Source organism: Eucyclogobius newberryi, unplaced genomic scaffold, assembly GCF_026437365.1.
Source record: "Eucyclogobius newberryi isolate DKJ021-1_F unplaced genomic scaffold, fEucNew1.0.hap1 SCAF_13, whole genome shotgun sequence".
In the NCBI taxonomy this organism is placed as follows: domain Eukaryota; kingdom Metazoa; phylum Chordata; class Actinopteri; order Gobiiformes; family Gobiidae; genus Eucyclogobius; species Eucyclogobius newberryi.
The window spans coordinates 16,570,803-16,593,905 of record NW_027315757.1 but is presented as its reverse complement, the minus strand read 5'-3'; the positions used below and the strand labels follow the sequence as shown (position 1 = coordinate 16,593,905).

The 23,103-nt window shown below is 45.9% G+C and overlaps 1 protein-coding gene and 1 long non-coding RNA gene across 2 annotated transcripts; both read right to left on the bottom strand.

Annotated features, from left to right (window-relative positions):
• Positions 1–239: 239 nt before the first annotated feature.
• Positions 240–2,211, bottom strand: LOC140357631 (uncharacterized). Its single transcript, XR_011926657.1, has 3 exons — positions 2,143–2,211; positions 1,281–1,420; positions 240–616 (listed from the first exon to the last, which is right to left on the bottom strand). It is a non-coding gene; the product is annotated as an uncharacterized lncRNA (long non-coding RNA).
• A 1,420-nt stretch (positions 2,212–3,631) lies between these two features.
• LOC140358078 (zinc-binding protein A33-like) lies at positions 3,632–5,170 on the bottom strand. The gene is made up of 2 exons (XM_072442728.1): positions 4,703–5,170; positions 3,632–4,585 (listed from the first exon to the last, which is right to left on the bottom strand). Exons 1-2 carry the CDS (start codon positions 5,132–5,134, stop codon positions 3,632–3,634), a joined length of 1,386 nt encoding a protein of 461 aa, XP_072298829.1. The 5' UTR covers positions 5,135–5,170.
• Between the last annotated feature and the right edge of the window lie 17,933 nt (positions 5,171–23,103).

Sequence of the window (23,103 nt, the reverse complement as noted above, 5' to 3'; positions counted from 1 at the left end):
GCTACAGTGAGTTTTAAAGCTACAATGTGGGAGTCCCTTATTAAGGAGTTTTGGAGTCTGTACTGTTTATTATTATCATCATTAATAGAATCAGAAAATGTATTGCCATTGTCAAAGAACAGAATCCACAAACAGTGGAACTTGCTTTGGTGATTCAGTGCAACATAAAAATAATGATAAAATGATAAAACAACCTGTATAAGTCAAGAACAAACTGAATAAGATAAGATATTCCTTTATTGTCCACACATGAGGAAATTTTGTTGTTGCAACACAGTAGATACAGAGGAAAAGGACAGATCACTTATAGGAAGTTTAAAAAACACTCTTAATAGAAGAACTCTTATAAACAAAAACTCCTATAGACAGAACCTCTCATACCTTAATAAGGAATGGAGGGGGAAAATAAAGATAAAGATAAAATAAAAACAGCGTAGGACAAAATAATACTAATAATAATGGTAAAATAAACACTCTTTTTACATCAGTTATATGCACATGAATGTGACATTATTGCGTTAAATACTGAATATCTCAGTATTTAACAAGACTTTGTTTCTATGGCTACGCAGTCTTCTGTACTTCAGTAACTGCACCGTTCAGCTCCATCGTATGACTGAGGGACAAACAGAACATGTCACAGCTTTAGATTTATACAAGTCATAGAACATACACTTCATATGTATTAGATTTATACAAGTCATAGAACACACACTTCATATGTTTAGATTATACAAGTCATATAACATACACTTCATATGTTTAGATTATACAAGTCATATAACATACACTTCATATGTATTAGATTTATACAAGTCATAGAACATACACTTCATATGTATTAGATTATAAAAGTCATATAACATACACTTCATATGTATTAGATTAATAAAAGTCATATAACATACACTTCATATGTTTAGATTTATAAAAGTCATATAACATACACTTCATATGTTTAGATTTATACAAGTCATAGAACATACACTTCATATGTTTAGATTATAAAAGTCATATAACATACACTTCATATGTATTAGATTTATTAAAAGTCATATAACATACACTTCATATGTTTAGATTATACAAGTCATATAACATACACTTCATATGTTTGTCCTGAAGCTGCTTCACAGACACATGTGACACAGCAGTGGCTCTTTTGAAGAACAATTATCATTTAGTTTTTTTGGTCATAACAAAACAGACATTTTATAAATTCAAAATACTGATTCTACACTGTTTACTTTTAGTCGAGGCACAAGTTATTATTAAAATACCTTTTGCTTTGGAGTCGTCAGGAGTTTACTTGAGATGACTCTGTGTCTGCAGTGATTAGGTCTGCAGTGACCTGTAGTGACCTGCAGTGACCTGTAGAGCTCTGGACAGCACAGACAGACTAAACTCACTGGTCAGCACTCTGAAGATGAGAAAGATACTCATTAGAACATTGATATATTCTGCACATTTAACAGAGAAAAGCTGGAATATGTTATTGACAGATTTACATTTCGCTCTGTAACACAAAAGTTCCTCTTTTCACATTAATTTTTAAAGCTAGAACCAAAAGTCATTTACTTATGCATAAGTTTAAACCTTAGAAGTTAGAACATAACTGACATGTTTGCTAAATCTCTACATATTCCATGGAAGTAAATCCATGACATTCCTATACAAAACAAGCGTGTGCTTTGCTGTTTAAACACAGCACACGTCATTATTAAATGGGTAATAAAACCTCAAATGTGGTCTCAGCCCCTGTAAGTACAGCACTGTCGCTTTTAAACACGTTTACATTTATATATGTAAGATATGACCCATTATAGCAGGTTATATTTGAATTATTGGTTGTTTTTTATAGCACATAATACAAACATCACTTTATTTCCCTTCTTTCTCTAGTTTTCCTTGATCTGTGCTTAACCTTTTGTCTCTTAGAACATTTAGTAAGATAAATAATTAGTTATTTATTTGCAGAAGCACGAGCCATCATGACGTGTTGTTGCATCTTTGTGTAGCTAAACTTTAGCTTACGTTAGCTCGTGTTAGCTTGTGTTAACTCGTGTTAACTGTGTAATCGTTGATTTACACTTCACATGGAACAATGTGTGAAACGTGAGGAATGACATACAAACAACTTACGTGTATCGTGGTCTCGTCTCGTCACATTCTTCTGCTTGTGTTTAGTTTCCGTCACATGTTCTTCTGAGGCTCGTTCATGAGGGTCACGTGCGCGCTCGGTGCGCGTACACCGTTCACCGGAAGGTTAAAAATTTATTTTTTAAGTATTTTAGAAACAGTTGAAGAGTGAAATTCCTTCTATTTTATTTTTAGACAAAAAACAATTTAGCATGTTTGGTAATTTTAGAGGCCGAACTCTTGAAATGGTCCGACCATAAGGCTGCATTCTGCGAAGTGGCCACTACTCAATTTGGAGCCAGAGGCAGAGGGGGCGTACCCTATCCAGATATTATAATAGATCCATGGTCACACCCTCTGAGGTGGTCGACCTGTTGTGAGTGCAGGTTACCTACAGAGGGCGCCATAATGTGTGCCTGTGACATCAGCAGCTCCTCAGACTGCTGCTCTTGAACTGTGTGTTGCAACTGTGAAACAAATAAAGGTTTTCTCATCTTATTCACCCCGATCCGCTCGAAACACGCCTCATCTGTCATGTAACGAGCGAGACTTGAACCATGAACGCTGCAGGAACAATGGAAAGATGCAGATGAAGATGTTTCAGAAGGAACCAGAACACAAAAGACCCGTGAGATTATATGATGAGGATGATTTTTATTTATATTTTTGGTTCAAACAACTCAACAGGTCATAACAAGTAATAAGTAAGTAATATAAATATGACTAACTAACCAGCAAAGAAAAATTAAAACTTCTCTAAGAAAAACACAGATGTGATGATTTAAAGGAGCTCAAGAGCAGCTTTAAAGGCCAATAACAACACAAAGTAAGTCATACACACACAAAGCACGTGAAGTGTGTTGCCAAAGGAGCAGCCGTTTATTACAGTGACGCAGGAATCGAACCAAACACCTTTTGGTTAGAGGGTGCAGCTACAGGAGATGCTACAATAACAATACCAAACCAGGTCCAAACTATGACTAAACCAGGTCTAGCACCAGCACCAAAGAGGTCTACAACAGAACAAAAGCTGGACCAGACTGAGCCAGGACCGAAACAGGATTAAATCTGGACTAAACTGCAGCTAAACCAGGTCTAAACCAAGATAAACCCCCGTCTAAACTAAATGTGTCGTACTTGCCGTGGTTCAAGCCATCTGGTCCCGGTTTGGACTTGGTTTAGGATGCATTCACACTTGCACCTTCAACACATTTTGAACAAAGCTGGGACTAAAACTAAACACGGAACTAAACCTGAACTCGAACAGGATTCAACCAGGACTAGAACAGTCGATTTGAGGATTATTTTTTTTGAGTGATTTAAAAGGAATGATTGAGAATCATAAAATCACAGCTTTTCTTGTAACAGAAATAATCGTGACACTAAATTATGTCAGTTTGACTTCCCTTTTTCCTGTTTTCCCAAATTCCAACAAAACAAACTCTTTATTATATTTGGTTCGTTGTAAAAGAGACTCCTTCAGTTTCAGGATCTACACTTTTACACTGAGGACCACTGAGGACGGTAAAATCTTAAGGGGGATGTTGTTTTTTGTGGCTAAATATGGAACCAGACCTTTAGTGGAAGTGTCTGTGAAAGTGTGCAGGTCTGTGTCTGTGTCTGTGTCGGCGTCACTAAAGGTCACTGTTCCTCTGTCAAAGTCCAGCTTCACTCTGACTCTCTGCAGACTCTTCACAGAAAGAGGAACATCTGTGTCCAGGAGAGATAAGGCTGAGTATTTATCTTTAGAAAAATGTATCCACCATACTCCAACCTTAGTGCCCTCTCCTCTCTGAACATGTCCCATCACACCTACATTCCAGTCTTTATTTTCCCCGACCTCCACGTCCCAGCTGTGAGTCCCTGATGTAAAGAGTTCAGATCCAAACACACCGTTAGTTGGAAATCTGCCTCTATTCTGTGGAAGCTTCTGTGTCTCTCCACACTTCACTGAGCTCAGATCTTCAGACAGGATGAGTTTAGGGGCTGTAGTGTTTGGATCCAGAATGACAGGGTAGAACTGCACCAGTCTCTTCATGTTCGTCCAGATGTTGAAGCTCAGGTTGCCCAGATGTTTGGCCTGGTTTATCAGAGAATCATCTTTAATCTTCAGCTCCTCCACCAGGGGGCAGCGCTGCACTCTCTCCACTATAGACTTGTGGTGTAGCAGGAAGGAGGTGTCTGTGGCCCTCAGCTGCTCCTCTGTCTCTGTGATGGTCTTTGACACAGTCTCTAACTCTCTGCTCACAGCGACTATCTTGTCCTTCATGTTCTGAGTCTTCTGCTCCTCCTCCTTCCTCAGATCCTTCATCCTGGACTTTTCCTCCTCCAACAGAAACTGGTGCAGTTTCTCAAACTGCTGTTGGATCTCTTTCTCTGTGTGTTTGGCCTGAGCTGTGATATGATCCACCGCTTCTTCAAACTGCTCCTTCCTCTCAGTCAGAACCTGCACAGAAAGAGTCCGGAGTTAATCAGACAGAAGCACGAGGAGGTGTCTGGGGAGAGGGAGGTCTGCACCAGCTCCACATTAATACAGTTACTGAGATAAAGAAAGAGCCTGTACCTGCAGCTTGTCCTGCAGAGGCTTGATGGACGTCTGCAGCTGCTCTCTCAGGTCTGAAGCCGCCTCCTCAATGGGACTAAACCTGTGGTCTTTGTGAGTCCTGGAGTCTCCACAGACCAGGCAGACCAGCTGCTGATGGTCCAGACAGAAGAGCCGGAGTTTCTCTGAATGAAGGCTGCACAGAGGCTCCGCAGCGGCCTGGTCTCTCTGCTCTACATACGTCTGCAACAGGTTCTTCACGGTCAGGTTCAGTGGAGGAAAGTCTTTTGAGGACCTTCTTTTACAAACTGGACATGTCTTTTTGGGTTTGTCCTTCCACCAGTTCTCCATGCAGACTTTACAGAAGTTGTGGCTGCAGGACAGAAACACAGGATCTCTGAAGAGCTCATGGCAGATGGGACAGGTCAGGTCCTCCTCCAGCCTGGAAGCCATTTTGTCTCTAAATTCAAAAGCAAAATGAGAACACAATTTGTCAAACATCTCAACATATTTTCAGAGCCTTTTAAAGAAAAAATACATTAACACAAAGCAAACTGCTGCATATGATAATGCTGGTTTTACATAAAAAAATTATATTGTTTGACCTTTATTTAAACATGTAAGAACATATTTAGATTGAGACCAAAGGGTGACGAGGGCCTAAGTGCAAATATTTAGAGCACACAGATTAAACAACACATTTACAAATTGAAAAGAAACAAAAGTCATAGTATGAAAGTTTAAAAAAAACAGAACTGCGACAAAGAAGATGATATAATTTCCTTCCTGGACTCCTTAATTTGCCTGTTGTGTCAGAAGAACATGATAAAAATTAGGAGCTGAAACAACAGTTTTGGAAATACAAGGCGCAATCAAAAGATTAAAGAAGAGTAAATCTCCGGGGGCGATGGGTTCACCTCAGAGTGGTATAAAGCTACTACTACTACTTCTTCTTCTTCTTCTTCTTCTTCTTCTTCTTCTGTGTTTATGGCGGTTGGTATCCAAGTGTTACATTACCGCCGCCTACTGTGGTCTCTACTCCTGTTTGCTTTGTATTTGGAACCATTGGCCCAATTTATTAGACAATCAAAAACAATTCACGGTGTTACAATCGATGAGCGGAACATAAAATTGCCTGTTACGCAGATGATGTTCTATTGTATTTGACCAAACCAGAAATGTCCATACCCAATGTGATGCATTTCTTCAAGAAGTTGGTCCAATGTCTGGATACAAATGAAATGCTGTTGAACCCGTCTGGTCGTGTCGTTTGCTTTGGTTTTGTCTTGTGGAGTGTCCAGCTTCTTCTTCTTTGATGTTTTATGGCGGTTGTTTAGGCTTTATTCTTTAGTCTTTATTCTTTAGACTTTATTCTTTAGGCTTTATTCTTTAGTCTTTATTCTTTAGACTTTATTCTTTAGGCTTTATTCTTGAGGCTTTATTCTTTAGGCTTTATTCTTTAGGCTTTATTCTTTAGTCTTTATTCTTTAGACTTTATTCTTTAGGCTTTATTCTTTAGGCTTTATTCTTTAGGCTTTATTCTTTAGGCTTTATTCTTTAGGCTTTATTCTTTAGACTTTATTCTTTAGGCTTTATTCTTTAGACTTTATTCTTTAGGCTTTATTCTTCTCATGAATCCAACAGTGGTAGAGGGTTTTATCAATCAAAGGGAGTTGGTTTGTCTGAATGATGGGGGTGGGACCCGCTATGATATGGGGACCGGTGCGGAAAGTGCAATAGATCTTACACTTGTGTCCAAGGAGTTAGCTGGTGTTTGTAGTTGGGAGGTTCTTGGTAATCTTTCTTTTGGTAGCGATCACTATCTAGTCCGCACCGTGATTGGCTTTGGGAGCTGTGTGGTCAGGGGGACGAGGATCCAGAGGTGGCAGTTGGCAAGGGCGAACTGGGGGGCTTTCCTGAGGAAAGCTGATGATGGTTCTAGGGTTCTGCAGGAAGGAGGATTGACTCAGGTGGATGATCTCAATAGTGCAATTGTCTCGCTCATCACGCAGTCAGCGGTAGGCACGATTCCTAAGAGTGGTGGTAGTGGACATAGGAAGCGGGTGCCGTGGTGGACTGAAGCATGTGGTCATGCTGTTAGGGCGAGAAATGCGGCGTTTCGCCGGCTAAGGGTTGCCCACACTGAGGGTGCCCTCATTGACTACAAGAGGGCCCGCGCTGTTGTGCGGAAAACTGTGAGAACGGCCAAGAGTGCCTATTGGAGGCGGTATTGTTCCAAAATTGGGAGAGAAACGCGTCTCGGGGATGTTTGGGGGATGATTAAGCGGATGCATGGGGTTGAGCGCCGTCGTGGGACCCCGGTCCTAATACTGAATGGTGTTGAAGCAGTCAGCGACGTTGACAAAGCTGAACTGTTGGCCAGCACCTTTGTGTCGGTGCACAGCTCTGACAATCTCTCACCTGCGGAAAGGCACTACAGGGAGAGTACTTTGGCCCAGAATTCTGAGCTGATTGGGCACCAGCCTTCGACTCAAGATGACCTTGACCTTCCGTTTAGTTTGTTTGAGCTAAGGAGAGCACTTTCTAAGGCGAAACAGACAGCCCCGGGTAAAGATGAGGTGTGCTATGACATGCTCTCTCATTTGACTGATGACACGCTTGGGCTAGTCCTGGGTCTTTTCAACCGTGTTTGGGATTCAGGTTGTGTTCCATCTGCGTGGAAACAGTCTACGGTGGTGCCGGTTCTGAAGCCGGGTAGGCCAGCGTCTGACCCTTCAAGTTATAGGCCGATTGCCTTGACGTCGCAGCTCGGGAAAACGATGGAGCGCATGGTTACCGAGCGGTTGGATTACTTCTTGGAGAGTCAGGGTTTGCTTCCCGCGCACCAGAGTGGTTTCCGTAGGGGCAGGAACACCATGGATTCCGTGTTGTGTTTGGAATCTGATATCCAGCTGGCCAGGGCTCAGAAAGAAAAGGTTATTGCGGTGCTCTTTGATGTGGAGAAGGCGTACGATATGGTTTGGAAGGATGGGCTCCTCATTAAGCTGCGGAAGTGTGGTGTGAAGGGTAAACTGTTTAACTGGGTCCGGAGCTTTCTGTCTGGCCGGCGTATCCAAACCAGAGTGGGCGCTGCTTACTCTGGGGTCTATGGGGTGGAGAATGGGATCCCGCAGGGGAGTGTGTGTAGCCCTATCTTGTTCAATGTTATGATTAAGGACATCTTTGACGACGTGGATGGGTCTGTTGGGAGGAGCCTTTATGCTGACGATGGCGCTCTATGGGTGAGAGGGAGGAATCTCCGGTTTTACGAGGCGAAACTGCAAAGGGCAATACAGCAGGTGGAGCAGTGGACCCTGAAGTGGGGGTTTAAACTGTCCGTACGGAAGTCTCAAGTGATCTGTTTCTTCAATGGACATAGGGACGTCTCCCTTCGACTGCATGGGCAGGTGCTCGAACAGGTCAGGGAGGTGAGGTTCTTGGGGGTCACCTTTGACGAGAGGCTTAGTTGGCGTCGGCACATTGATGAGGTCAGTGGTAAATGCAAAAGGGTGAATAACTTGCTTCGTTGTCTATCCGGCCAGGACTGGGGGGCCAGCAGAAGGTCGCTCCTGGGTATTTATCGGGCCGTCATGAGGGCGGCTATTGATTATGGCTGTATAGCCTACATGTCTGCGGCTGAAACTAACTTAAAGAAGCTTGATGTGGAGCAAGCCCAGGCCTTGCGCATCTGCTGTAGGGCTTTTAGGACCTCCCCTGTCTCGGCGCTGCAGGTTGAGTTGGGGGAATTGCCGTTACGGCTCCGGAGGCTAGAACTTCTGTTGGCTTACTGGGTGAATGTGCAAGGTCATACGAGCTCTCACCCGGTGAGGGACTTTCTCAGGGTTGATGGGGGGCAGAGTGAGGCTGGCGGTATGATTTTCAGCCAGGTAGGAAATGCGAAGGCGCGGCTTGCGGGGGTTGGTGATCTGCGTGTGAGCCCGTCGGTGGCTTTGTCTGCTATAGCTCCGTGGAAGTTTGTCCCGGCTCCTGTTGATGTTAGCTTGCATGGCAAGCTTAGAGGAGTCGCTGGGAGGGCACCGCAGTTTGCCGTTCAAGCGCTCATCGATAAGCACTCAGGTGATGTGTTTATTTATACCGACGGGTCTAGGGATCCTGAGAGTGGGCGTACTGGCGCCGCTTATTTTGTGCCTGACCTGGGGCTAGCGGTCAAGAAGAGGTTGACAGATCGCCTTTCTGTTTTCACGTTGGAACTTATAGCGATACGGTTGGCGTTGGAATGGGCGGAATCTGCTTTGCAGTGTTGCGGCATTGTGGTGGCCTCTGACAGCCTTTCTGCATTGCAAAGCATTAAATCTGGGAAATCGGATTGCAGACAGGATGTGTTGAATGGCATCTTCTGTCTGATGCTCTCCCTGTCCAGGAAGGATGTGAGGGTTTCCTTCATTTGGGTCCCTGCGCATGTGGGGGTGGATGGTAACGAAATGGCTGATGCACTGGCTAAACGTTCCCTTCGGCGGCCATCAATTGATGTGGCGGTTGAGTTAAGCAAATCTGAAATCAAGCCTGTTATCAAGAGTCATGTGGTCGGCCTTTGGCAGGAATTTTGGAGCCACTGTGTTACTGGACGGCATCTCTATCACATACAGGGTAGTGTGGGTCCTTGCGGGTCTATGGGCAGGAACGCGTGGGAGGAAAGGGCCTTCGCCCGCATGAGGATTGGCCATACTGGACTCAATTGGTCACTGAGTAGGATAGGCAAACATCCGACCGGTCTGTGTGGTCACTGTCGGGTGCCAGAGACTGTCGAGCATGTGCTGATTTGCTGTGAGGCTTATGATAGGGAAAGGGCCGGGTTGGCCTTGTGGTTTCGGAATAATGGGCGGGAGTTCAATCTGCGGAACGTTCTGGCGATCCAGTCACAGGGTTTGTGTCAGGCTGTGGTTGCTTACTTATGTAGCACAGGGCTGGGTAAACGTTTATAGAGGTGGGGGGTGGTGGAGACTGAGCCGAGGATGAGGAGCAAGAGGATGTTCTAACGCGCTTGGACTTCATGGGCCTAGAAACGCCAAAGTGATGGAAGAAGGACTTCTAAAGGATAAAACGACAAAGACGTCCCATGACCTCATGGGCTTTGTAAAACAACAAAGACGTCCCATGATCTCATGGGCTTTGTACTTCCAAAGCACCGAACGTCAAAGAGGGCGAGGAAGGTGAAGAAGAGTCTCCCTGGAATAAAGCCGGTTGGTCTCTGACACAACAACTATTCTAGTCACAAAAACACATCATGACCTCATGGGCTTTGTAACGCCAAAGCGATGGGAGGAGTACTTTTACGGACTACGACAGAGTCTGAGGACTACGAAACGTCTGAGGAATAAAGTCTGGCGGTAATGCAACACTCGGATGCCAACCGCCATAAAACAACAACAACAACAACAACAACACTTTACTAGGTATTTACCCTCAAGCATCACTGTGAATTATACTCCAAAGTAAAACGTGATCATTGGATGTGAAGAGCTCTGCCTTTTGTTTTTGTTAAAGGCTCTAGTTTGCATTTTTGATTATTCTAGTTTTTACAGTTAGGGTCTCATTTTTATCTTACAATCCCATTGTGTCAACACAGAGACAGGAAAAAAGGCTTTCAACAACTTTGCTCCTGTGGAGCAAAACACAGAGACTTTTTACATTAAATCATTTTATGCCTTAATGATTCTAAAGCACTGGTCCAGGACGACCCGCAGCGCTCTTGTTTTATATAATTGCATCCCATATTGTATGTATAAATGTATTTTATGTATTGGTTAATTTTATTGATTGTTTTATTTGTGTTTTAGTATCCTGTTATATGGGCAGCAGGGGGCGTGGTGATCTGAGGAGGTTGTATGGGCAGTAGAGGGTGTGGTCATATGAGGAGGTTATATGGGCAGCAGGGGGCGTGGTCATATGAGGAGGTTATATGGGCAGCAGGGGGCGTGGTCATCTGAGGAGGTTATATGGACAGCAGGGGGCGTGGTGATCTGAGGAGGTTATATGGGCAGCAGGGGGTGTGGTCATCTGAGGAGGTTATATGGGCAGTAGAGGGTGTGGTCATCTGAGGAGGTTATATGGGCAGCAGGGGGCGTGGTCATCTGAGGAGGTTATATGGGCAGCAGGGGGCGTGGTGATCTGAGGAGGTTATATGGGCAGCAGGGGGTGTGGTCATCTGAGGAGGTTATATGGGCAGTAGAGGGTGTGGTCATCTGAGGAGGTTATATGGGCAGCAGGGGGCGTGGTCATCTGAGGAGGTTATATGGGCAGCAGGGGGCGTGGTCATCTGAGGAGGTTATATGGGCAGCAGGGGGCGTGGTCATCTGAGGAGGTTATATGGGCAGCAGGGGGTGTGGTCATCTGAGGAGGTTGTATGGACAGCAGAGGGCGTGGTCATCTGAGGAGGTTATATGGGCAGCAGGGGGCGTGGTCATCTGAGGAGGTTATATGGACAGCAGGGGGCGTGGTCATCAGAGTAGGTTATATGGGCAGCAGGGGGCGTGGTCATATGAGGTTATATGGGCAGCAGGGGGCGTGGTCATTTGAGGAGGTTATATGGGCAGCAGGGGGCGTGGTCATATGAGGAGGTTCTATGGGCAGCAGGGGGCGTGGTCATATGAGGAGGTTATATGGGCAGCAGGGGGCGTGGTCATTTGAGGAGGTTATATTGGCAGCAGGGGGCGTGGTCATTTGAGCAGGTTATATGGGCAGCAGGGGGCGTGGCCTTCCCTCCTCTTTACTGTCATTTACATTATCAGGTTTTTGGTTCAGTGCTTGTTTTCAGTATGAACCCTTTTGTTTCTATTTGATTTTTTCATCAGTTTCAGGTTCTTGTGGTTCTTGTGCTTATTTTGGTTCTTTTGGTTCTTGTGGCTCTTGTGGCTCTTGTGGCTCTTGAGGTTCTTGTACTTCTTGTGCTTCTTGAGGTTCTTGAGGTTCTTGGGGTTCTTGTGGTTCTTGAAGTTCTTCAGGTTCTTCAGGTTCTTGTGTTTCTTGGGGTTCTTTTGCTTCCTGTGCTTCTTGTGGTTCCTGTGCTTCTTGTGGTTCTTGTGGTTCTTGTGGTTCTTGTGGTTCTTTTGCTTCTTGTGCTTCTTGTGGTTCCTGTGCTTCTTGTGGTTCTTGTGGTTCTTGTGGTTCTTGAGGTTCTTGTGCTTCTTGTGCTTCTTGAGGTTCTTGTGCTTCTTGAGGTTCTTGTGGTTCTTGTGGTTCTTGAAGTTCTTCAGGTTCTTCAGGTTCTTGTGTTTCTTGGGGTTCTTGGGGTTCTTTTGCTTCCTGTGCTTCTTGTGGTTCCTGTGCTTCTTGTGGTTCTTGTGGTTCTTGTGGTTCTTTTGCTTCTTGTGCTTCTTGTGGTTCCTGTGCTTCTTGTGGTTCTTGTGGTTCTTGTGGTTCTTGAGGTTCTTGTGCTTCTTGTGCTTCTTGAGGTTCTTGTGCTTCTTGTGGTTCTTGTGGTTCTTGTGGTTCTTGAGGTTCTTGTGCTTCTTGTGCTTCTTGAGGTTCTTGTGCTTCTTGAGGTTCTTGTGCTTCTTGTGGTTCTTGTGGTTCTTGTGGTTCGTCATAAGGCGCTGGTACAGCTGGCAGCCCGGTGTAAACGCTCTCTCTTCTTTCTCACACTTATTGTGCTTTATCTCCTATATTTTGTAAATATAGTTAGTATATTTTTTTCTATTTTACTGTACGATAGGGACACGCGCTGAAATAGTTTTTTAATTCAACTGTTTTTGACTTTTTTCGGCTGGATTTGAGCGTTTTTCGTTGCGTTCGTTGTGTTGTTGTGACGTGAGCTAGCTCCGAGTGAGCCCCCCCCGCGCCCTCCGGCCGCGCTAAAGTACGGCGTGTCGTCGGTACACGTTTATATACACGTTTATATACACGTTTATATGAAAGAGGAACTTCACGAACGATCGGGACACGCACTGGAATCGCTTTAAATGAACTTGTTTTGACTTTATTCGGCTGGATTGAGTGTTTTCGTCGTGTCGTTGCGATGTGTCTTGGCTCCGCCCCCCGCCCGGCGCCGTACCGCGTTTCCACAAAGGAGGAACTCATGAAACTGCGGAGAACAGTCGTCTTACCCGGAGATCGTCACGTTATCCCGTCGCAATACTGACCTAACCTAATACTGATGTGCAATTCTGTCATATGTGAAATTGCTGTTGGAATTCATGTGCAATCTATGTGCTGTCGTGACACATATTCATGTGCAATTACTGTCGTGATCACATGCAATGGTATTTATTTATTTATTTGTCTATGGGAGTTTTTATTTATTTATTTATAGGAGATCTTCTACTGAAAGTGTTTTTCAGACTTCCTATAAGTGATCTGTTCTTCTGGATCTACCTCTGTATCTACCTGCGTTGCACCAATGAAATTTCCCCATGTGGGACAATAAAGGAATATCTTATCTTATCTTCTTGAGGTTCTTCTGTTCGACCTGAGAGATTAAAAACATTCCAAAATCATCAACGGCAAGTTCAACACTATCAACCCAATGGCAACAGAAGTGTTACAAGTCGCACCCTTCATCGTGAAAACTGAACCCAATCAAACAAACACATTCAAAAAGAGAGAACCAGACGTCGTACATTTACTAGACACATTTGGATGTTTGTCACCAACACAGCGGCTGGAAGAGCTAAAGCCACGTCGAAGGCGCTTTGATTTGAACTCCTCACAGACGCGGTCAAATCTCTGCATTTGAAAGAGTGAATCTTCTCGTCATCGTCTCGTTCGACCTCTGCAGATTGTAAAACCCGCTCCTCGTCCTCGTCTCTGAGAGTTCACGTCCAGGTCTCGGACAGAACGTTGGGGACGATCGAGTCCAAAAACTGTGCTGTCGCGTCCTCTTCTTCCTCGCCCCTCCCGCGAGGCTCTGATTGCTTCAGCCGTGTGTTTATCTGGGGTATATTTTTTATGTATTACTTTGGGGGAAATGGTGTTCTTTTCGAAACTGTATTATGGTTGGGTAACGTAAGTCCGTGGGAGGGGCATAAGGGGAGGAAAGCGGGGCCATTCAAGCTGCCAGGAGAGGTGGTGTGTGGCAGAGTGGGCAACACCTGGACAGCGGACAGAAAAACCTAAAACTTGGAATTCTTGACGTCAAATTGGTCCTTTTTTGTCACTTTGTAAATAGCACGAGGTTTTTTTTTTTTTTCCTTCACTGTTTGCACAAAATAAATCACCAAAAACAGAATTTTCGACTTGGCCATTGTATTTTTTTTAAGAGCCCACAACAGGAGGAAACAGCATTTCCCCTGTGACAGTTAAGGCTGCACCAATTTGGGATATAATCTAAAGCTTATTTTTCTGACAATTACCCTATTTTTCTGACTACAAGTTGCACCTTTTTTCATAGTTTTGGCCAGGGTGCAACTTATATGTGATTATTTGTTATTTTCACACTTGCAACCACATGTCATACTCCAGTGCAACTTATATATGTTTGACTTATGACTTATACTCCGGAAAATACGGTACTGCGATAGTGATTAGATTTGCAATTTTAGTTTTAATAATAGGATTCTGTTCAAAGTTCTCATTGTAAACACATCCATCGTACTGGACAAAAAGACTGAAATAATGGTATGAACTGAAAAAGTACTGAAAGAATCAATGTGTTTCCGAGCAACAATGTTTGTACAGATCTAAACTACAGGGTGTGCGGTTTGTGATTTGCTAATTGCGTCCATAATTGCGTCGTCAGATATATGACTCCCGACAGTGGAAGCAGCTAAACCACTGTATCAGACTGGGATACACACAATCGCAATGTCTATGGGTTCATATCTCCGGCGTCTTACTTATCATTGTTCCTCACACAGATCTTCAGTGTGTCATTGTTCCTCACACAGATCTTCAGCGTGTCATTGTTCCTCACACAGATCTTCAGCGTGTCATTGTTCCTCACGCAGATCTTCAGCGTGTCATTGTTCCTCACACAGATCTTCAGCGTGTCATTGTTCCTCACACAGATCTTCAGCGTGTCATTGTTCCTCACGCAGATCTTCAGCGTGTCATTGTTCCTCACGCAGATCTTCAGCGTGTCATTGTTCCTCACACAGATCTTCAGCGTGTCATTGTTCCTCACACAGATCTTCAGCGTGTCATTGTTCCTCACGCAGATCTTCAGTGTGTCATTGTTCCTCACGCAGATCTTCAGCGTGTCATTGTTCCTCACACAGATCTTCAGCGTGTCATTGTTCCTCACACAGATCTTTCCATGTAACTTTAGATTCCAAATGTCCTCAGACCTCCAGCCTGGTCTTCCTCTTGCGGTTGGGGAATGCTCTTTGCTGTTGGGCCCCTGCCCCTCGGCGCCCCCTGCCCCTCGGCGCCCCCTGCCCCTCGGCGTCCCCTGCCCCTGACACGGTGACACTGCGGCCGCCTTAGAGGGTCCCGCGGGGGCCGCTCGGCTCTGAAGTGCTCAGAGGCGAGAGCGACAACAGCTGAGAGCGAAGAGAGGCCCCTGAGCTCTCACGCTGGAACGGAACCAAGGACAAAACTAAACGTGCTGGAGCCCCACGATTAATCGCCCTCCAGTCGCAAATTGTTATTCGAATGAACGCAATTTAGCAAATGTTTGACATGTCTTAACTTCTTCCACAAACCGCAGTATATCCTGTTTCTAATCCCGTAGTTTAGATTTGTACAAACGTGGGATTCTTTTATGAGTTTGTCCGTTTATATTTCCGTCTTTTTGTCAGTTCTCCAGGACGTGGTTAAAATTTAAACTTTCAGTAGAATCCTATGATCAAAACATGCATCACAATTGCAATATTTGTAATGAAATAAGTCAGAAAAATTGCAATTAGATATTTTTGCGAAGCCCAAAAAAGTATTGTGCTTTTTTGGTAATTTCGTTACATTTTGGACTGGAAAGTACAAAGTATATTTAAACCTGAGGAACATCATGTCCAAACCGCACAAGAAATAAAGTCATATTTTTTCATTGCAGAGGTCTCTTTATTTATATAGAATGATCCTTTTACAGTGTATTTTCTGGCTGAAAACACAAAATTCACTCATTTACAAAAAGAAAATGAAGTCAGGTTTCCCGGCTTTCAGTTCATCTGTTTTTAAGTACTTCGACCGCTGCTGCCGCTCACACGCCGCAGGGAAGCCAGTACTGGACGTTTGTGAGTCTTTCTTTCCGTCCTGCAGCGTGTGTCGTGAAATTAAACAACTCTGCCACAAGAGAAAAGACCTTGTATTACCAGCGTGACATCATTTGTGTGTGAACTGTAACTTTAGACGTTTTAACCTGTCACGCCGCAGCGAGAAAGGCGTTACGGTCGCTCTGCAGGACATTTTAGTGCTTTTACTGGATCAAAGAGCACGTTTCATACGCGTCCGGGAGAGTTAACGTCTGAAAAGTCACTGTCAATCTGAGGGACACGGTGCAGTCGCGCGGTCAGGCCCATTGCACTGGCTCGCGGTCTTAACGTTATCATTAAAATACTTACGTTAGCGTCCGTCCGTCGCCGCATCGCTCGCATTCTCCGTTTGACGTGATGCGTGTGAAGTAATGCATCATGGGAGGCCTGTCATCGGGCCTGACGTATGACCGCTTACCCAGAAACCACGGCGACGCTGCGCTCCAGTGTGTTATATGCTAACAGATGTCGCTCTCGACGCACATGCGTCTCCCACGCGAGGCAAACCAGCACAACAACAACAACAACACCTAACGAGCACAAACACAACAACAACAACGACAACAACAAAAAATGTTCTTAGAGCAGATTTTACACCTTTGAGCCGTCTTGCTTAATATATTGAACAGTGATAATTTAATCCATACGGTTTAATCTTATTGGTTCACATCATATCACATGATCGAAGTCGAGACGAGGGAGAATTCACGAAGGTGGAAAGTTACAAATTACAAAAAAGTGCCAAAAGTAAAATTTGTAGGTGTCTGTTCTTCACTTGAGGACGTTTTGCAACTTTTACTTCACTACATTTGAAAGCAGGTATCTATACTTTCTACTCCACTACATTTTTAGAAAGGACTGGAAAGTACAAAATACTTTTCACATGGTTTGAGGGGTTATTTTAAGCTCTTCATTGTGACATTCTGACCAAAGGGTTTGAGTTCAAGCCCCTGCTGCACCGCTCTCTCTCTCACCTGGAAAAGCCTGGCAGCTCTGTGAGGATCCTGTTCTTCGATCTTTCCAGCGCCTTCAACACCATCAGCCGCTGCTCCTGAGGGACAAGCTGGAGACGGCTGGTGTGGAGTATGACCTGGCAGAGTGGATCCTGGACTACCTCACAGACCGACCCCAGTTTGTGAGAGCCCGGGACTGTGTGTCTGACACTCGGACCTGCAGTGTGGGGGCGCCCCAGGGCACTGTCCTCGCGCCCTTTCTCTTCACCCTTTACACTGCAGACTTCAGACATGACACGGACAGCTGTGTCCTGCAGAAGTTCTCTGACGACTCTGCCATCATCGGACTCATCACGGACGATGATGATGCGGAGTACAGAGGACTGGAGCAGGACTTTGTGGACTGGTGTCAGCGGAACCACCTCCTCATCAACGCGGGGAAGACCAAGGAGATGGTGGTGGACTTCCGCAGACAACACCCCACTGCCCCCTCACCAGTGAACATCCAGGGACGGGACATTGAGAGAGTGACTCATACAAGTACCTGGGTGTTCATCTGAACCACAAACTGGACTGGACTCATAACACAGACGCACTGTACAGGAAGAGCCAGAGTCGGCTCTACCTCCTGAGGAGACTCAGGTCTTTTGGAGTGACAGGGCCACTCCTGAAGACCTTCTATGACTCTGTGGTGGCATCAGCTCCTGTAGGTGTGGCCTGCTGGAGCAGCAGCATCACAGAGAGGGAGAGGAAGAAGCTGGACAAAGTCATCAAGAAGTCCAGCTCCGTCCTGGGCTGTGCTCTGGACTCGGTGCAGGAGGTGGGGGACAGAAGGGTCCTGGCTAAACTCACATCTATGCTGGACCATGAGTGTCGCCCCCTGCAGGACACTCTGTCCGCTCTAGAGTTTTTATGGACTTTTCTCCAGCAGCACTACACTAATCCTCCTCCGCGTCTGGTGGATGTTTGTGACGTAATGCGGCTCGATGGCACCTGTCGACTCTTTTTACGACTGTTTTTAGTTCAGAGTTCATGTGGCGCAGTCAGGATTTACGGCCTGAAAACGAGAGGCTAAACCCTTCAAACCCTGAGCCGCTTTAGAGAACATAAACCTGAAGAGCGGCAGTAAATCAGGAGACGTCCAGCTTCCAGGGACACATCAGGACAGAAAGACACACGAGATACAGTGTGTCGCTATTCCTCAGTGTCATTGTTCCTCACACAGATCTTCAGTGTGTCATTGTTCCTCACACAGATCTCCAGTGTGTCATTGTTCCTCACACAGATCTCCAGTGTGTCATTGTTCCTCACACAGATCTTCAGCGTGTCGTTGTTCCTCACACAGATCTTCAGTGTGTCATTGTTTCTCACACAGATCTTCAGTGCGTCATTGTTCCTCACACAGATCTTCAGTGTGTCATTGTTCCTCACACAGATCTCCAGCGTGTCATTGTTCCTCACACAGATCTTCAGAGTGTCTTTGTTCCTCACACAGATCTTCAGTGTGTCATTGTTCCTCACACAGATCTTCAGCGTGTCATTGTTCCTCACACAGATCTTCAGAGTGTCTTTGTTCCTCACACAGATCTTCAGCGTGTCGTTGTTCCTCACACAGATCTCCAGCGTGTCATTGTTCCTCACACAGATCTTCAGAGTGTCGTTGTTCCTCACACAGATCTTCAGCGTGTCATTGTTCCTCACACAGATCTTCAGAGTGTCTTTGTTCCTCACACAGATCTTCAGCGTGTCGTTGTTCCTCACACAGATCTTCAGTGTGTCATTGTTCCTCACACAGATCTTCAGAGTGTCTTTGTTCCTCACACAGATCTTCAGCGTGTCGTTGTTCCTCACACAGATCTTCAGCCTGTCATTGTTCCTCACACAGATCTTCAGCGTGTCATTGTTCCTCACACAGATCTAGTACATTAGTTTCTGCTTCTCCTTGCTTTGTTTTCTCTGCTCAATGCCAATGATCTGACCCTTCTCAAACATCCATGACCACGGGATTCGTCATTCCACATGGTTGTTTCAGAAAGAAAAGCCACTCGCTGCCTCATTTGGGTTTAAATACCGTGTTGCGGGGTGAGGGGCGGGTGTGCGAGGCAGGTGAGGGGCGGGTGAGGGGCACTTGTCACTTTGCGATGGACATACTTCACATGAGAGACACACAACACAAATCTGCTGCAGCTGCTGCGTCGCTCAGACATCAGAGCGCTGCACACACGCACAAACATTCACAGACGATCTGAACACGTTAAGATGTTCTGTGCAGTTGCTAATGGAGGCCGAGTTGCCCGATGTCATTAAACACCTCGAGCCAGGATCAAACTCACGAGCTTCTGCATTTTCTCACATCAAAGCTCTAAACGACGCACGACATTTATCCAGAGCACAGTCCAGCCCTGTTCCAGATATAACTGAAACGCAGATTCCCCATGTTTAGTCCTGACTCTGGCACCAGCAGGAGGCCTGTCCATGTTTAGTCCTGACTCTGGCACCAGCAGGAGGCCGGTCCATGTTTAGTCCTGACTCTGGCACCGGCAGGAGGCCGGTCCATGTTTAGTCCTGACTCTGGCACCAGCAGGAGGCCAGTCCATGTTTAGTCCTGACTCTGGCACCAGCAGGAGGCCGGTCCATGTTTAGTCCTGACTCTGGGCACCAGCAGGAGGCTGGTCCATGTTTAGTCCTGACTCTGGCACCAGCAGGAGGCCGGTCCATGTTTAGTCCTGACTCTGGCACCAGCAGGAGGCCGGTCCATGTTTAGTCCTGACTCTGGGCACCAGCAGGAGGCCGGTCCATGTTTAGTCCTGACTCTGGGCACCAGCAGGAGGCCGGTCCATGTTTAGTCCTGACTGGCACCAGCAGGAGGCCGGTCCATGTTTAGTCCTGACTCTGCTGTTGCTGATGTTATTGATTTGATGTGGCTGTTAAAGTTCAAGTCGGAGTCCATTATTATCCCCCTGATTTCTAACTTGGTTTGTAGGTTTTAGAACGAGACTCTAGAGGTGACGCTAACACTTTCTTTTTGTTTCTGTGGGACAAAGGCGATTATTTCAGTCTTGTCTGAGTTCAGCTGGAGAAAGTTGTTTTGCATCCACACACTGACTCTGGCACCAGCAGGAGGCCCTCTGGCACCAGCAGGAGGCCCTCTGGCACCAGCAGGAGGCCCTCTGGCACCAGTAGGAGGCCGGTCCACACATCCACACACTGATCTGTTGGATGCAGTGACAGAGTGAATCCACTGGTCCATATTCACCTGCCGACAGTGAAACATAGATCTGACCAGGATCCGTGTGTTGTTCAGACCAAAGTGGACTGGAGATGATTAAACAGGAACTCTGCAAGTGGCCGCGGTCTCAAACCAGCACTGAAGTTACATAAGGCTTGTTTCCTGGTTTGCTCCAAAGCGCTGTATTTCTACTAATGCTAACTTGTATGTTGAAAAAAAGCTAGCGAAGCACGTTAGCATCAGCTGCTTCCTGTTTATGTCCGCACGGCACTCGCTTTGTCAAGAGCCACAATCTGATATTTCCAGGTCATAATGTGTCTGACATGATCCAAAGCCAAAGCGTGACATAAAGAGAGGTTCAAACGTGGCGTAGAGGCTTTAGCCACGCCCCTCACATGCAGAGAAGTCAAAGAAATGAGGCAAAACTGTTCCTGTGCACGCTAGCTTTAGCCACGCCCCTCACATGCAGAGAAGTCAAAGAAATGAGGCAAACCCGTTCCCGTTTACGCTAGCTTTAGCCACGCCCCTCACATGCAGAGAAGTCAAAGAAATGAGGCAAACCCGTTCCCGTTTACGCTAGCTTTAGCCACGCCCCTCACATGCAGAGAAGTCAAAGAAATGAGGCAAACCCGTTCCCGTTTACGCTAGCTTTAGCCACGCCCCTCACATGCAGAGAAGTCAAAGAAATGAGGCAAAACTGTTCCTGTGCACGCTAGCTTTAGCCACGCCCCTCACACACACAGACTTGGAATATCTCGACGTCTTTTTGTGATTTGCTTTAGATTTAATTTTTATGTTTAGGAAAAGTCAGTTGCGCCGCCACAAACAGAACCGTTCCAAAGTGCTCTCATGGCTAATGTGAACCTCTAACTTAGCTTTGAAATCATGAGAAAAATATAATACGTTTAGAATACGTTAAAAACAAATTCAAATAAGTCAAAAGTCAACCAGTTTTATCATGTGTTGTGAGGAACAATTACAAAGTCCTGCTCCATCCGAGAAAGACTGTAAGTCAAAACTAAATAAAACAGCAGCATTAACCGTTATCGATGGGGGAATTACACGAAAGGAGTTATTGTTTTGACAGCTCGTCGCTAAAAGCCGTCGTCAGCGGTCCTCGTCTTTAACAGTCCGGATGGTTTTCCAGAAAAAGGGCAGAGAACCGTCGACTTCACGTGTTTCCCCTGTAAAGTGAGAGAATGTCCCTGGGTTCTCTTTAGCCCGCGCCCCTCATTGGCCTTCGAGTGTCGAGCTCGTGGCGGTCGGCGGCGGCACGAGAGGTCGACCCGCTTCATAGTTTAGCCGCGCAGTGACCGGCGCCGGCGGCAGGTGCAGGGCAGGTGCGGCGCTCGTTAAAATGCCTCCGCTAATAACAGCCGCGGCACAGATGGCGGAGGGTGAGCTGTAATGAGAAAAGACGTGTGCGTGTAATACAGAATTTTGTCTGTGAGGGGCGTGGCTAAAGCTAGCGTGCACAGGAACAGTTTTGCCTCATTTCTTTGACTTCTCTGCATGTGAGGGGCGTGGCTAAAGCTAGCGTGCACAGGAACAGTTTTGCCTCATTTCTTTGACTTCTCTGCATGTGAGGGGCGTGGCTAAAGCTAGCGTGTACAGGAACAGTTTTGCCTCATTTCTTTGACTTCTCTGCATGTGAGGGGCGTGGCTAAAGCCTCTACGCCGCGTTTGAACCTCTCTTTATGTCACGCTTTGGCTTTGGATCATGTCAGACGCATTATGACCTGGAAATATCAGATTGTGGCTCTTGACAAAGCGAGTGCCGTGCGGCCATAAACAGGAAGCAGCTGATGCTAACGCGCTTTGCTAGCTTTGTGTTGCTAAGATTCGACATATAAGTTAGCATCAGTGGAAATACGGCTTCAGTAGTCCGTCCGTCCGTGGGAGTCAGGTCTCTCCTTCACTGTGGTTCTCCTCAAGGTTTCTAAAGGCTCTCAGAACGGAGGATGTTTGTCCTTCGAGGCAAAGTTTTTTAACAAAAATATATTGAATTAAAAAGAAGTCCACTCCACGTATCGCTGTCTTAATATGTCTTATAATATGTCTTTATTTGGCAACATCACCTTGGCGTTTGTACTTCAACCTGAGGATTGGAGCGTCTTCTTGTATTGACCTGACACTGTGATTGTTTTCTTGTGTGTGTTGTGTGTGTTGTGGATGATTGTGCAATTTTCTCTCTTCTTGAACTGAATTGCACTGTCAGGGTGAGAATACGGAGCTGAATCTGATTCCCCTCAGCTCAGACTCTGACCCAGCCCCCCCTGAAGCTCTGGACCTGGGCCCTGTCCCGTTACTCTGCCCCCCGTGGAGCTCCTGAAACCCTGATGGATGGGTCAGTCCGGCGGCGGGCGTGATGGAGGGGTCAGCACTTCATGGGGTCATTTTTAGCCCTGATCATTCGACCGGTGTTTACCTGCTCTGATCCTCTTCGCTTCAAAAGTCCGAAACGCAAATATAGTTCTGGTCCGAGGACAAAGATCTCACGGGAAGGACAGAACTGGCAGTGTTTAAGGTTTCGCATTTTTTGTAAAGTTTATAGTTGCACTTCCTGGTTGGTCATAAGAAGATCATGACATTGGGAACTCCACTACTGTTACCGAGCAACCGTAACATAAACAAGGCCCAAAATGACCTGACAACACCTTTATTTGGTGAAACGATCGTTGGAAGCGTCAGAAAAGTGTCAATTGTCTCTGTGTTTTCAGCGGGACGTCGCACGCTGATGACATCACAGAGGGATTCGGTTTGAGAACTCAGCACTACGTCCCGTCATTTTAAAGTTTTATTTATCAAATTCTCTTCACAAACTACGACTTTGTGGATGTTCCTCGAGCTCTCGTGTGATTCCTGGAGCCTCTCGCGCCTCCCTCCTCCTCCTCCTCTTCGTTCCTCCTACTCCTCTTCATTCCTCCTCCTCCTCTTCGTTCCTCCTCCTCCTACTCCTCTTCATTCCTCCTCCTCCTCTTCGTTCCTCCTCCTCCTTCTCCTCTTCATTCCTCCTCCTCTTCATTCCTCCTCCTCCTCCTCTTCATTCCTCCTCCTCTTCGTTCCTCCTCTTCCTCTTCGTTCCTCCTCCTCTTC

What these genes read in the sequence shown, in the direction of transcription:
- LOC140358078 (XM_072442728.1), bottom strand. Translation starts at nt 5,134, where the DNA reads ATGGCTTCCAGGCTGGAGGAGGACCTGACCTGTCCCATCTGCCATGAG. An exon ending in CTCTGCAGGACAAGCTGCAG is followed by an intron (nt 4,586 to 4,702) that starts GTACAGGCTCTT and finishes CTTTCTGTGCAG; the next exon opens with GTTCTGACTGAGAGGAAGGA.